This window comes from Lithobates pipiens, unplaced genomic scaffold (genome assembly GCF_037356315.1).
Source record: "Lithobates pipiens isolate NorthernLeopardFrog02 unplaced genomic scaffold, aLitPip1_a1.2 Scaffold_3, whole genome shotgun sequence".
Taxonomy (NCBI): domain Eukaryota; kingdom Metazoa; phylum Chordata; class Amphibia; order Anura; family Ranidae; genus Lithobates; species Lithobates pipiens.
The window spans coordinates 192,169,234-192,185,823 of record NW_027507790.1 but is presented as its reverse complement, the minus strand read 5'-3'; the positions used below and the strand labels follow the sequence as shown (position 1 = coordinate 192,185,823).

The 16,590-nt window shown below is 43.5% G+C and overlaps 1 protein-coding gene across 2 annotated transcripts in view; it reads right to left on the bottom strand.

Moving 5' to 3' along the window:
- The window catches only part of MAST4 (microtubule associated serine/threonine kinase family member 4), an 831,319-nt gene that overhangs the window by 586,424 nt on the left and 228,305 nt on the right, over nucleotides 1-16,590 (bottom strand). For both annotated transcript variants that reach the window (XM_077462654.1, XM_077462655.1), the window contains exons 2-3: nucleotides 14,173-14,326; nucleotides 5,520-5,641 (exon numbers count right to left, since the gene is read on the bottom strand). In XM_077462654.1, coding sequence (XP_077318780.1) covers nucleotides 5,520-5,641; nucleotides 14,173-14,326 — 276 coding nt within the window. The remainder of the gene's footprint in view (nucleotides 1-5,519; nucleotides 5,642-14,172; nucleotides 14,327-16,590) is intronic.

Sequence of the window (16,590 nt, the reverse complement as noted above, 5' to 3'; positions counted from 1 at the left end):
AAAACTGCAATAAAATATGCTGACAATAGATGAATATATAACTTAAGGTGATAGTCCAAAATATATGGCTAAAAGTGTACAGTGAGAATAATCACATAAGCACAATCCCATGTGACATGCCAAGTGAAAAAAACACAGATATCAATCAATCCAATATAACAAAATGCATGTTCCATGCGGTGTTTATAAAGTGCAAATAGTGCTAGCAGCAAAAGAACGTTACAACACAGGTGAAATGATAAACACATAAAAATAAGGAGACTGAATATCCCAGACTGATTACCAGCACCTTATTTTTATGTGTTTATCATTTCACCTGTGTTGTAACGTTCTTTTGCTGCTAGAACTATTTGCACTTTATAAACACCGCATGGAACATGCATTTTGTTATATTGGATTGATTGATATCTGTGTTTTTTTCACTTGGCATGTCACATGGGATTGTGCTTATGTGATTATTCTCACTGTACACTTTTAGCCATATATTTTGGACTATCACCTTAAGTTATATATTCATCTATTGTCAGCATATTTTATTGCAGTTTTGCACAGTACCCACGATTTGTATGTCTATTGTTTCAGGCATTCATCCATTACTGTGAGTTTTTATTTGTATGGCACTCTATCAGAATCTATATTTGATTGCCACTCTCTAACATTTATTTTAGTTTAGCACGTACCGAACAAGGATTTGTGCACACCCAGACACATATAATTTTACACTAGCACTTTTTGACCTTTACCCTTTTATCCTTTACCTGCATACTCATCTGTTCCCCTTCCCCCTCCCTGCCCTTTCTTCCCCTTCCCCTTTTTCTTTTCTCCTTCCCTCTCTTTCTCCCCCCTCCCCCCCTCCGTTCTTGTATTCCCCCATTTGCGCAACACTAAAACCACTTAATCGATATTGCTCAGGGAGTAGGTGAAGCTCCCTTCAGTGTTTGCAGCATCCCTCTATTCCCCTTGTCAAGGTGGTTGGCGCAGAGGTACTTTATACACTAATTGTCAATGCACAACCCTCATCAGTAATTCCTGCCCCTAACTGCTTATCAGTACGAGCATTAATTCAACACTGTTCATGTCAAAACTGCAAGTCACATTTTTATGATAAATTTAGGTGATTTTTAAATATGGTTACAGTTGAAACATACTGTAGCTGTTTTACAATGTGCCCATATCAGTTAAAGGGTGCATTTTTGGTCATTTTAACCCCAAGTACCAATTTGACCCTGAGGGCCCCAAAGGCTGTTTTGAACCCGAGGGCCCTTTATAAAGTATATAGATATGTAAATAAATGTTACTACCAACAGAAAACCCTACTGGGCATGTCTACAAAAAATGGCTTCTAAATGACAATAGCTTGGTGGCCAGCTCAGCAATTTGTTCTAAGCCAGTGATCGACAAAATTCTGGCCCATGGACCAAATGTGATCCTTTGCTTTCCTTTATCTGACCCTTAGGGCATGAATCCTTTACACTGACACCAACAATGAAATACTCTTCCTCCCATTGACACCAATGATGGGGCATCATTCCTCCCACTGATACAAACAATGCGGTGCTATTCCTCTCATTAATACCAATGATGGGAAGTGGTTTACCTCTACTGGTGCTGGGGAATTTATTACGCTCACTGGCCACAGTCTGCCCCATCTAAAAAGGACAGTAATCCGGCCTTTTGTTTAGAAAGCGTACAGGCCGTGGTTTTAAGCTAAAGATGGACAAACAAGCAATGGAGATTTTATACTGTAGCCGTGTCGTGTGATGATTTCAATAACTAATGTTAATAACTGACCTACATTTTGGAATTCCTTATTCTATATGTATGTATAGGCAGCTCCAGCCTCCAAGCCCAGATATCTTTTTTTTTTCTTTATATGGCAATAGGTTATTTGAATGCAAGAGAGGAAAATACCAGAACCCCACAGCCACATCTCATTCCTTTTTCCATTGTCTGCTTCTCAGAGTATTTCTACAGCAAATTTATATTTCAACAAAGTGAAGTTTCTGTATTGCAGCGTCTTCTCATTTAATTATAAACACCTAGACTTATAAAATGATAGCGCAACAAGATGCCAACCTTCATTAGGAGAAGCGCCTCCGCTCCAAAGATATTTGCATAAATCTAAAAACTTTATGAGAAGTGAAACAAACACATTTTCATTTATGTATAATTTACTGCAAATGTATGCACACTTAGCAAAATGACAGATCCTGTAAATGGGCACGTTTACATTTATGCAAGTCATTTTATGAGCCTGGTAGGGGATTACAAGTAAAGATCTGTTACTTCGAGAAAGTGTTACCTTTTCAAATTACACCATTCTGTTGAGTTCCTTTAACTACTGGTTAGGGTGAAATTCAGATATGCATGTTATTATAAAAAAAAAAAAAAAAAATAGTTTTTTTCAATTTATGGCAAATAAAAACAGCCATACACTAGTTCAAGGCAAGCATTCAGACATTGGCATTCACATGGTTGGGCTGTCCCCAATCTGCTGAAAAATTGTCTTCACACCATGGATGACTGTGCAACATATTCCTCATTTTCTCAGATGTAAGGACTCTCTAAAGCCTCATACACACTGTCAGATTGTCGGCCAACAGAGTGTCAGACTTTTATCAAAAGAGCGTGTGCCTGGATCTAGTCTTGCATAACAACGGCACACAATTGTAGGCCAACAAACACGAACGTAGTGACTTACTACGTGGAATTTCAGCTCTTGAGCACCACCCTTTGGGCACCTTCTGTTAATGTCGTGTTTGGGGAGCATTGATTCCGAACATGCGTGTTTGTACGTTTGACTTTTGTGTGACAGACTTGTGTACAGGCGATAGGAAAATCTGACAACAGACCGTTGTCCGAAAAAAATTTACTAGTCTGCCATCCAACATTTGTTGGCGGAAAGTTGGACATGAATTATCTGAAGGAGCGTACTAACGGTCAGATTTTAGGCCAACAGTCTCATCACACAATTCCCTGCCAACAATTGGCTCGTGTGTACGAGGCTTTAGCTTCACTGTTGCCACTAATCTTGTGTCGACCAACTATGCTGGCAAAGTGACAGTTGAGAATGAAAGTAAGTCCTGCAAAAACTTTTTTTTTTTTTTTTTTTAGATAGAGCAGAAGGGAATGGTCAGAACCCTCAGGGTTTTACTGCAATTCTAAAGCTCTGTTGGAGATATTTAATTTCCTGCCGACACCGTTTAACCAGACAGAAATTAAGGAGAACACTTTAACAGCAATACAAACAGAAATAAAAATGCTAGTAGAGTAAAGCTGGCCATAGACATTTCGAATCTTGGCCGGTTCAGCAGGGACCAGCAGAGATTTGAACAATCTATGGGTAGGCTCACTGTACCAAAGTCGATCCATCAATAGACTTGGGTACAACCAGCATGTCAGATTTTTCATGCGATAAGTGTTAGCGGCTATACACGCTGGCAATAATTACCGTGTGTTCTCCAGGCAGACAGCTCCCTGTGCCAGTGTCTTCCCCCCCCCAACCCCGGCTGGGAAAGCACAACAGCTGCATGGGAGGGATTCGACCTTGGTCGAAAATAAATTTCTCTAAGGCCAGCTTAAGGAAAGGCAAGAACCTCTAAGAATTTTATATCAAAGTTCCATTTGCAAATTTTCCCTCACTTTCTGTCTGATAAAACCATTGTCAGCAGTCACATTAAAGTGGTTGTAAACCCTTACAAACCACTTTGACCTACAAGTAAGCCTAGATTAAGGCTTACTTGTAGGTCCAAGAAATATCTCCTAAACCTACACGGAATGGCCGGAGCAGCGATACCCGGAAGATGATGGATGCTCCAGACTACAGGGGACAGCGCGGACATCGCTGGCTCCTGTTAATTAAAAAGATTGGATCGAGCCGCGCGTATGCAATACGGGAAGCAGAAGGGGTACAGAGAACGAAAAACATCCAAATATCAATATATACAGGTTGCAGCCCCCCAACCAGGAAATCCCCATAATCCCTCCTTTCTTTGGATTGCGCATATGGTGCCTGAAAACTGGGTTCGCATTTAAAGGTGGAGTACCCCGGGAGGGGTGTATTTCTTGGAGCAATCGCATCGTATACGGATTTGAAAGTTTGGAATCACATAAAGACTGATCTGAAGGTTTATTACCCCTGCAGGGGTGTATCGTTCTGGTGAGTGGGGAACCTTGTGGGGGAGCACACAGTCACCTGGAGAACTCAGTCACAAGTACAAAAGTCACCTTATTCCTGCTGGATTTGCACAATCAAGGATTTTGTTTGATGATTTTTTTCCATTTTTTTTTATTTTTTCTTCTCCTTTTTTTCACGTGTGGACATTAATAGACTTCTTGTGTTTTTTTCTTTTTTTTCCTTTTTTGTTTTATCACTTTTTTGCTCTATTGTTTTGCTTAATGTTTTTGAACAACTTTTTATTTCTAAATTTAAATTTTTTATGCACATAATTTTATATATGTATGTATGTATGTATGTATGTATGTATGTATGTATGTATGTATGTATATATATATATATATATATATATATATATATATATATATATATATATATATATATATATATATATATATATATATATATATATATATAATCTTTTTCCCCTTTCTTTATATAATATACAAATACCCTGGTTGATATTTATTGTATATGCATATATTTGGTAAAATTATCTTGTTATTTTGCACATGAGGTTTGGGGTCTGGTGCCTATAGAAATTTTTTTATAGCCATATTGTTTTTGGTTTTTCATGAGGTTGCACCATAGCCTAATTTTTTGTAGTTTATGAATGCTGAATAATATAACACATATAGGGAATTGTGTGAATTGCATGTGATTCACAACAAGTATTATATGTAGCACTTATCCTTGCACAAAGCACTTTATAAGATTTTCTGTAGTCCCTTTATGCACAGTTTATTGTATTTTTTGGTGAGGATTCGATTGTTTCCAACAAATTTATAACGATTAACCTGCTGTCTTGTGGTAATATTGTGTCTAGTGGAAATAAGGGTGGTACTCATCTTTGATAATAGGTAGCGCCGGACACCCCATATTCTCTTGAGATTATTAATCGCTGGCTCCTTTGTCAGGTAAGTGACACCTAATGGGCTACTATGTGATGCATAGTAGCCCATTATGCTTTACCTTTGCAGGGAGACAAAGAGGAAGTAAACCCATCAGGGTTAAGTAGGGGTAAACCTCTCCAGATAACAGTAAAAACCTCAGAGGAGTTCTTATTCTTTCCAGCTCTATCCAGCCCTAGAAATATAAGGGGTTAACCTAACAAACGTTCAAGTTGAAAGTGGTTGCTCTGAGGATACACACACATTTTATGCAAAATCTTAGAAAATGAGGTAATTCTGTGTCTTTGTAAAAACATGGAAGTAATACAACTTCTAAATCAATTTTGCAACTGCTAGAATAAAATTTTAAATTGAGTTATTAAAATAGCTTTTGCAATGTTTTCTGGTGCACAGGTACAAAATCAAAATCACATGAAAATCAGATTACTCACCAAGCTGGCAGTTAGAGAAGGGGCAGACTGTCCAAGGGCTTGGCTCCGCATTCGCACAAGATTTGAGGTTTCAGTAGATGCTTGCCACGTTTGTTGAGTACCAGGAGGTAATAAGTAGCGCCCTACAAAAAAAGATCTGAATTTACTGAATATATTCATTCTTGACCTCTGTAGAATAGCTAGTATTAAACAGAAAACAGACCTATAATAATTTTTTTATATTCTAAAATTGCCCCAGATACTCACCTGAATCTTGGGTCCTGAGTCTTCCTTCTCTGCTGAAGGGCAGCACAGTGGTGTAGTGGTTAGCACTTTCACCTAGCAGTAATAGGGTCGCTGGTTCAAATCCCAACCACGACACCATCTGCCTGGAGTTTGCATGTTCTCCCTGTGCCTGTGTGGGTTTCCTCCGGGTACTCCAGTTTCCTCCCACACTCCAAAATTAAACAATAAATCTGGTAGGTTAATTAGACCTTGTCTAAAAAAAGAATTTGCCTTAATGTGTGTGTATGTGTATGTCAATGTTGTATGTGTTTGTAAGCGTGTCAGGCACCTACAGGGTAAAGGACCACGCAAAGCTGCAGATGGACTCTGGTGGCAAGAAAGCGCCCTGAGGCAATTCAGTTCGCATAGGTAGCGCTATACAAGTCACTCATTCATTCAAGAGTAAGAGGCTACTTCTTTGGGTCTTCGTGTCATTGTCTATTGATGCGGACAATTCCTATTAGCTGTCGAAAGATAGGTTCCTCACAGGTCCTGAAGACCCCAGCATAGTTTGTTGAAATCATAAGTGGGGCAGTGACTACAGCTGTAGGCCTGCCTGCAGCACTGGATCACCATACCCAGCTAACAGAAGGGGCACTAGCAGGGGGACATGTGAAGGCAGAGTCATGTTACTGAAGAGCAGCATTGAGCGATTTAAAAAACAAAATGGTGAATGGGATGGAGCAAGGTGGGAAGTAAATTGTGGGTTAGCACAAGTTCATTTTAACCTACAGCTACAAAATGTTAACAGTCATGATGGGTTCGAAAAAATATTTGTCTTTCTAGGGGAAAAAAAAACAAAAAATCTGTTCCTGGCTCCTTCCAGTGATGTTTACACAACCAAAGCCTGGACATTTGAGTGTGTGACCCCTGTTAAAAGAGGATCAGCACTGACATGTGATCACATTCCCAGACTTTTGAAGAGAAGATCAGCATATTCTTCAGAACATCCATATTTCCCTTACTATATTCTTTTATTAATGGGCAACTCTGGCAATGAGATCCTTCTACCAGGTCTACACTCTCCATATTCTCAAAAATATAATGACCTTAATGTTTGACGTGAATGTTATGTAATATTTAGGCAGCCAGAACTAATTAAATAAGGACTAAATGTATTTGTTACAAAAAACTATATCGTGAGTAATAGAAGACAGAACAATAGAACACAGTAGTGTAGTGAATTATTCACTGAAGCAAATTTTACTGTTTTTTGTGGTAATTTTGTTTCTTCAGTACAAGCATACAATCAAATCTACATCTTTTGATCAACAGTACTAAAACCAAAGACGGTAGGTTTAAATGTATGGATATTTAATATAACACCACCATTTCCCCTGATACTGTAAGAGATACAAGCAACAGACTACACATTTATATGGACACATACACAGTATGCATGCTGTATGTATGCTATACATACAGAAACAAGAGAATATCAGAAAAAAGCCTGCCTGCATGAGCCTAAAATCAAAGCTTCACTTAAATGGAAAACCAAATATAATTAAACATATTACATATAAATCGATATGCAAGCCATTTAGTAATTTAGTGTTTTTAAAATAAGACTAATATAGGACTGCCAAAACCCCGCCAATAAGGCTGGCATCCCTTGTTACCTTCTTTCAGGGCATGGGAAGGAATGACTTTACGGACTCCAGGGCAGAGTCTGGGATCCCCCATGCAAGGGAAAGATTTGTATGGCTGGATAGATGTATAGGGTGATCCTAAAGTGGATCTGTTTGTTCCATGATGTGAGAGTGCCGAGTTATTGATCCCGGAGTGAAACTGGGAAAAGGGAACTTCCTCAAAGGCGGAAAGAATCGGGTCCAGAACCTTCATATAGAAGGAAACACTGAGGGATGCCGTCTGGAGCCAAGAACCTGCCAGTGGGACATTTTTTTCTAGAGGAAGGGAAATTCTGGCCTGGGTATTCTAATTGGAATGGGAGTGTGAGAGCTGGTTTATTAACCAGCCAAAGCTTTCAAGGAATTGAACCATGAATCATCCTTTGGACATTGGCCTAAAAGGTTGTGGCTTAGGAGTCTAAGTAGAAGGTCATTCAAGTATCCCTTGACATGACTGGCTTGGGTTCACAGAAAAGTAAGGAATAGGGCATGCGCTTTTGTGAACATTTCGGAATGTAGTGGAGAACCCGATCGTAGTGCTACAAACTGGAAGTATTGGTTTCTCGGGACAAAACATAAAAGCACTGATGTGAGGGGGAAGACAGTGATGTGTAGGTACCTACTGATAAAAGAAATTCCCCTTGCCCGAGAGAAGTAATGACCCACCTTGCTGATGCATGTCCGAACTGTACAGTATATATAACCCAGGACAGAAAAGCATTAGCTTTTGTGACTACTTCATCCCATGTCCAGCTGGCAACAAAAATAGGATTTTTTGTACTTTTGTAATATCCTTTTCTCTGTAGTTCGACTGACACAGCTCCCTTCTTAGACCATCGAGTTGTTACGCCACCTTCAGGAGAGGACTAGGCAGAACAAGTTAACATGTTATAACAAAACCAGAACTTTCTAGTTTTGCCCAAGGGGCGGTCCCTTGGGTAACAACCCACCAGCCTGCTTCCTGCAGCCTCAGTACATCAACAAGCAGCATAACGTAAAAAAATAGGAGGGGAGGGTGCTGTGTCAGTCGGAGAACTACAGAGAAAAGGATTTTACGGTGAGTACAAAAAATCCTATATTCTCTTATGTTCACTGACTGACACAGCTCCTTTCTTAGACCATTGGGACGTCCCCAAGCAGTGCCAAAACGAGGGGTGGGAAACAGCAGAAAAACCGATGCACTGACATCTACCTTGTAGAATTTTGTAAAGGTGCGAACAGACAACCAAGTTTTGCCACTTTACACACTTGAGCGACAGACGCTTGATGTCGGAAGGCCCAAGACGTACCAATCGCCCTGGTGGAGTGGGCCGTGACTGGAAAGGGACGCCCCTGCCCCTTCAAGGCGTAGGCCTGTACTACAATCTGTCTGATCCACCTGGAAATGGTGGCAGACGAGACTGCCATGCCTTGTTTTGGATCAGCCACCGAAACAAACAAGGAATCTGACTTCCGAAAGGGAGCCATTGCCGACAAATACACCCTCAGAGCTCGGACCACGTCCAGGGAATGGAGAGCCACATCTTTAGGATGTGTCGGTTTAGGACAAAGATGGTAACACAATGTCTTCATTGATGTGGAATGTCGACCCTACCTTATCCTTGTGAATAACCAGATGGGGCGACTTGCAAGACGAGGCCGTCAGTTCTGAAACCCTCCTGGCTGAGGTAATAGCCACTAGAAAGACCACTTTCTGGGAAAGGGTCAAGAGAGGGATCTCGCCATTTTCCAAATGGCGGTTTCTGAATCGCTGATAACACTAGATTCAGATCCCATGGGGGTAACTACATGTCAGACCCTTGAACAAAAGTGCTCACAAGAGTGAGATGTCAAGGGTTGCAAAAAAAAAAAAAAAACAACACACAGCCAAAAGCTGATATTTGTCCTTTAATGGTGCTTAAAGCCAATTTCTGGTCTACTCCTTGCTGTAAAAACAGCAGGATCCTGGATATAGTATAAGAGCACGGACGCCATCCTTTCTCCTCACACATGGAGATATAGGCCCTCCAGGTACGTTGATATATCTTCAGAGAAGATTTCCGTGCTCTCAACATAGTTGGAATCACCGAGTCCGAAAGGCCCCGGTTCCTCAACACCTGGCTCTCAATAGCCAAGCCGTTCAAACCAGCGACGGTAAAGCAGGATGGTGAATCGGACCTTGAGACAGCAGGTCCTCTCGTAACAGCAGTCGGCAGGGGGTGTCCGCCACCAGGCATACCAGGGACGCTGGGGCCACTCAGAATTACTGGAATCCCGTCGGCCTCCACTCTGTGGAGCAGACGTGGTATAAGTTTTAGCGGAGAAAGGGAATATATCAGCTGTTACTGACCCCACAGAGCCAACAGCACGTCTGACGCGTCTGCCCAAGGATCTCTTGTCCTGGACACAAATCTCGGCACCTTCCAATTGAGACAGGAGGCCAGAAGATCCACATCTGGAGTGCCCCATCGCAGGCACAGTAGCCTGAACACCTCCGAATGCAACTCCCATTCTCCTGGGTCCAGCATCTGGCAACTTAGGCAGTCCGCCTGTCAGTTCTCCACTCCCGGGATGTAAATGGCCGATAGGGCTGGTACATGTCACTCTGCCCACTGAAGGATGTGAGCAACCACCCGTGCGGCGGCCAAGCTTCTTGTTCCTCCTTGATTGACATATGCCACCGCTGTGGCGTTGTCTGACTGGATCCTGATCGGACGCCCTCGAAGTCTTATCGACCATGTGGAGAGACATAGCCTGATTGCTCGCAGCTCGAGCACATTGATAGGTAACTTGGATGCCTCCTACAAGCAGAGGCTCTGGGTCGACTGAACTCCCATTACTCCACCCCAGCCAGTTAGGCTGGCGTCAGTTGTGGTCACTGTCCAATTCAGAGTTCCGTCTGGGAAGTCATTCCTAAGTGCCAGGGACCTCAGCCACCAGAGCAGGGAATCCCTGACCAACTGGCTCACCTGAATCTGCCGATCCAGGGATAACAGAGATTTGTCCCATTTCTTCAAGATCTCCTTCTGCAAGACTCTGGTGTGAAACTGGGCATATGGTACTGCCTGGAAGGAGGACACCATGAGTCCCAGGACTCGCATGCAGAAGCATAGCGACGACCACCTGTGAGTCATGAACAGTTTTACCGTGGCTCTGAGAGTCTGCAGCTTGTCTGAAGGGAGAAACACTCTTGCCTCCATGGAGTCCAGCAGTAAGCCTAGGTACTCCAAATGCGATCACCAACTTTTTTAAAATGGGAATTCCCCTGGGCTGTCCTCCGGAAATTTGGATTTGGACCCGTGTTTATCCAGTGGCTGCGCTTGATGTACGCCTCGCCTAGTGCCCGTATACGCACCAACAACTCCCTCTCACGGGCCTTCCCACTGGGAAGGTGTACCCGACAGGCATGCCCACTATCGCCTGGGCTTTTTGCCTTGGCGGTGGAGCCCCTGGCCACAAGAATTCGCGACGCACCTACGGTTAAGGGAATTCGGGTGGGAGTGGTGGAGGAGAAGATATCCTTCGGAACTTACTCGGGCATCAGGGTCAATTGGGAGAAGTCCTTAATTTACCCCCTAGGCCCTAACGGGCCTAGGCCTCCTATGCAGAATCCGCTAGTTTGGGTGGATAGTTTTAAGTACTTAGGGATATGGATGGGTGGACCGATGGCTAGGTACATGGAACTCAACCTGAACCCGCTGTTGCTCCACTTCTCCAGGCATTGCATGGACTGGAAGTCGCTACCCCTGACCCCAGTTGGTAGAGTGAATCTACTTAAAATGGTATTCCTACCGAAGTTACTCTATCTATTCAGAAATAGCCCGATTGAGATTCCTGTGAACTACTTTAACAAAATAAAGTCTATAGTCACCTCCTTTGCATGGTTGGGCAGGGTGCCACATCTGGCGCTGTCCACCCTGCAACTATCAGTGGGGCAGGGTGGGCTCGCCCTCCCCAACTTCCATCACTACTACTGGGCGGCGGTGTTGGTAACCGCTTGGTGGTGGTTCTCGCAGCTGAGGGACAACCCAGCGGTGACCCTAGAGGGCGCAATCCTGGGGTCCTACGCTGCCCTAAGCAACCTGATCTTCCGAGGTGTCACAGCACATCCCAACATCACTACCCTGATGCGCACAACTGTCAGGGTCTGGGGCCGAGCTTGGGACGATACATCAGACCTCAGAGGTGGTCTCCCCTCATATGCTTCTGTGGGGTAACCTTAATCTGTCCCACTTTCATGGTATCCCGGACCTACAGGTATGGGCTAAAAGAGGGATAGTGGCCTTGAAACATGTGGTGATGGGGGGGTAGGCTGAGTACGTTTCCGGAACTTAAAACTAAATATAATCTGCCGAACTGGATGTTTTTCCAGTTCTTACAGGTGAGGCATGCCTTCCAACACCAGTTCCCGGGTGGGGTGCTTCTCGGGACGGACCCCGTTGAGAAACTGTTAACCACCAAGTTCCTAATGGCTCCCCTTTCCACAATTTACTTTCATCCGACAGCCTCTAGGCCACCTAAACTGCCCAAGTTATACACTAAATCAGGGATCTTCAAACTATGGCCCTCCAGCTGTTGTAGAACTACACATCCCATGAGGCATTGTAAAACTCTGACATTCACAGACATGACTAGGCATGATGGGAATTGTAGTTCCTGAACGACTGGAGGGCCGTAGTTTGAGGACCCCTGCACTAAATGGAAAAGGGACATACCGTCTCTTGAGGTAGAAGACTGGGAGTCCTGTGTCTCGTCCTACGTCTCGACTTTGATTTCAGCCAGGGACCGCTTTATACAGCTGAAATTCTTGCACCGGGCTTACTATACGTCGCAAAGATTGGCAGCTTTTTACAGGGATAGGTCCCCCAACTGTGCTAGATGTGGAAGTGAGGAGGCCACCTTTATCCACATGATATGGTCTTACCCCGCGCTACAAGGATTTTGGGAACAGGTTCTAGCTGATATTAATCAGACGGCTGAAAGTTCCCTCCTGTTGAAACCCGAAATTTTGCTTTTAAATTTGATAGATGACCATACTGTTGGGAAATATAAGAAATTGTTTGTGGCCTTTGCCACATACTATGCCCGAAGGGAGGTGTTGTTGAAATGGAGGTCCGAGCTCCCGCCCACCATCACCGCTTGGAGAAATACCTTGAATACTGTTCTACCACTGTATAAGATTACATATGTCAATAGAAATTGTCTGCATAAATTCGACCAGATCTGGTCCTCCTGGATAGACTCGTGGGGTTCCCTGTCGTTGGAGTTGTCTCCCCCTGACACAGATGGGGATTTATGATTCAGCGGCAGGAGGCGAGAAACGTGAATCTGGTGTTTAATGCTTCCCCCTCCCCCCCCTCTGGCCCTTGTCCCGTCCTTCACCCTCTCCTGCCCCCCCCCTCTTTCCCCCCCTAGTGCTCCTTTCCCTCTCGGACCCTACATGGTTTGCCTCTCCCCAATTGGTACTCCTTCCCCCCCCCCGCGCTTCTTTTAGGCTGTGCAAATATGTCTGTAAGCTGTCCGGTTCCCAAGCACGTCTCTTGTCCATGACCATTATGTGATGATCTGTACTCTGTTGATGTATGTGCATAGATATTTAGCATTGAATGACTGTATACCATAAGCTGACCTGTATGCATTGACCTTGAATAAAGTTCACTATTGTTAAAAAAAAAAAAAAAAAAAGTGTAACTAATACCATGTATAGCATGGAACTATTCCAACCTTGATGGTTTTAATACATTTTTAGTCTTGATAAGAATGTGTTATATTTTCAATTAATACAGTTTTGTCATTTTTTTTATTATGAAGGCCGTTTCTCATCTTATATGGGGTTAACCTTATTTGTAAAATATACATGTATAAAAGGCAACCATCCAAAACATTCTAGCATGGCGTTTAAATTTTTCTGTGGCATGAAGTACTACAATGATCAATTCAAGTAGAACTAGAGGCAACATTTTTTCACTTTGGAAAGGGAGGGTTATAAACGCTTTCATGTTTCATTACCGTATGTGTTACACTGGGGAGATTTCCCTTCACTTTCTGTTCGATAGCCAAAACAGGAAGCGATAGGAAATCCCTACAAAGTGAGGGAATTCCAGGGTATCACTAGCGGCACCGCAACAAGTGTCCCCATTGGAAGATTTCCAAACTATTACATTTTCTGTCAGAAAGAATGTTTGCCACAGCCAGCTGACTATGCAGTTTGTGGACCACATCCCGAATACATAGTGAAAAATGGATTCCTCAAATTGGGATTTAACGGACCACAAACAGTAATAGTAAAAAATTACAAATTTATTGATATACAAAGGACAAATTACATTAATAACAAAAAAAAATCAAGATGATAAAAAAAACACATATTGTTGGGGGCAGATGTAAAGTCAGCTGAAAGGGAAGCCCGAAAAGCAGTCAGTCAATCAGAGTCAACGATTACTGTTTGTGGTCCGTTTAAAATCCCAATTTGAGGAACTCATTTTTCACCATTACCTCTGTGTCAATCCAAAACTTTGGAACCTTTTTACGTTCACTTTTGATGAGAACAGGACAATTAGAGAGGGTAAATCTCCCTAACGGGGGCACAGACGGCAATAGAAACTGACAGGTGTTCTAAGACCTCTCCACTATCCAAAACTAAAAAAGTTTCACCTTTAGTTACACTTTAAGGTTGTTAAAATCAAACATGACATGGTTATATTTCAAACAGGTCAAAAACAAAAAACAATGACCACATCACGCAACTTATTCTCCAGAATGTCCTATATTTGGCCTCTTACCAGTTAAAGCTCCTCCAAGACTCCCTCTTCTCAAAAGCTTGCCATCTTCATTGAGAGTTGTCTTGTATTTAACCGTCTTGCCTGACTTGAAAGAGACCTCGGGGGTGCTACATTTACGCAGCTGCATAGGCGGTGGAGATAAAATGTGGTCAAGCTGTGGAAAAAAAAAGTGGTATACTTATTATGGTTTTCTTTTTAACCATCAGCAGAGAATAAGAAGAAAGTGCACTTACTGGCTATGGCACAAAAAAAATATACAAAAAAAGTAGAGAGTTTAAAGTTGAATTGTGAAGTAAAAAAAAAATAATAAAAAAAAAAAATAAGAGTTGACGTGGCTCAAAATTTCTCCTGAACTCCTGAATTTGTCCTGAAGCACTAGTCAGACCTTAAGAGTTAGGCCGCGTACACACGGGCGGACTGTCTGGCCAACTAAGTCCGTCAGACAATCCGACAGACAGTCCGTCCTACTTTTGAATGAACGGACTTGACCACACACGATGAACAGACAGTCCGCTGAAAGCTTGCGCGATGACGTGTACAGCACGTACGACGGGACTAGAAATACGACGTCCAATACACTGCAATGCAACCTTCGGCCGTGTAAATCCTTTCTGAGCATGCGCCATACTTAGTCCGTCCAACTAGCCTACTCACGAGTGGACTGTCCGCTGAAACCAAAGTTGGACGGACAATATTACCGAAATTCCGAAAGACTTAGTCCGCCAGACTGTCCGCTGAAAAAGTCAGCTGAAGCCCACACACGAGCGGACTGTCCGCTGAAACACGTTTCAGCGGACTAAGTTGGACAGACAGTCTGCCCGTGTGTATGCGGCCTTACTTGCCACCAGTTGCCCCTCCCAACCCCTCCCCTAAGTCCACCCCTAAACACGCCTTCATAATTATCTCATGAAATTACACTGTTAAATGTTTTATGCTGAATGAAGTTCCAAAAATAAATATTAACAACTACTTTAACAATATTAACATAAAGCATATAATTACACATCAGTGCAGGCTCACTGAACCCATCATTGCAGCTTTACACTGCCCATGAATGCCGCCTCACCATGCCCATCATCAATACAGACTCACCATGGATGATCCCGATGTGTGTCACGGAACAGGGTCTGTGTTTGGCTGCACTGTAACAAGGCCCCGCTCCCCTAGACCACCTTGTATGATAGACGGAACACTGAGTCAATTAGTGTTCCATCTACTATCACACGAGCCGGTCTAGGGGGTCGGGAGCTTGTTACAGTGCAGCCGAACACAGACCCAGACCCTGACCCTGACACACAGTTTTAAGCACATGTAGGCCGCAGTAACCCAGGTATTGCAATAATAGCTGCCTGTAACGTACCCCAGCAGAGAGATGTCGCTGGTCCAAGATCTAGCCCGCAAAGAAGAAAAGGCTGGGTGTACAGCAGAAAGCGTTCGGACCACAGAGGTACAGGAGCACATGGTTTGCCCAGGCACACTAGATGCCCCTTGGGGAACGTGTGCAGACGCAGTAGCCAGAGTGGTGCCAGCTCCCCATGTACCCCAATGGGTCTAAAGAAAGAAGGGCACCCAAGGCAAAATGCTTTTTTCCTGTACTCAACACAAACCATGTAGACAGGATTAGCAGGGGATTAACCCCTCCTTGGACTTATTCTCTATGATGGGCTTTCCCTTGCATGGGTCTACTTAAGGGACAGGGCTCTGTACCCAAGTAACCATGACCCTGGACTTCTAAAGCACCCTGTTGCTAACTCTGTGCATTGGACAATGTGTCAAGTGAAGTGCCCAAAGCAGGATCTAGTGCACAAAGCAACATTACAGGTTAGCCCCACATGTTCCCCCAGGTGGGGGTCTGGGTACAAACCACCAAGAATCTGCTGAGGAGTCTATTAAGCCAGAAGCTACAGGACAATCAGCAGTGGCTATGGTGCAGTCGGAATCTTGATAGAAGAATCATCATGGAATAGGCTAGGAGAAAAACCTCCATAAAAGAAACACTAGAAAAAAAAAATGGAGGCTAGCTGGGAGTGCAAGGAGTTAAAGGGGGATAGCCCCAGCAGCCTTTTCCTATTGTACAGTAAAGAGCACTAGAAATAGGTTATATGCAGCTATCTTCAGGTAGTGACCAGCAGCCAATCACCTGAAGGTAGCTGCATATAACCTATTTGTTATGATTAACCACTTCAGATCCGCGCTATTGCCAAATGACGGCATTAGCGCGGACCTAGATTTCCGGGACTACGTCTATTGACGTCGTCCCGGTTACGAGCGGCCTGCGCGCCCCCTGAGGGGCGCGCACGGCGCGCTCTGTGATCGGCGAGTCTATGAGACTCGCCTGATCACCGATCTGTGCAAGGGGTCGATCCCGACCCCTTATCACGTGATCAGCTGTCAGCCAATGACAGCTGATCATGTGAT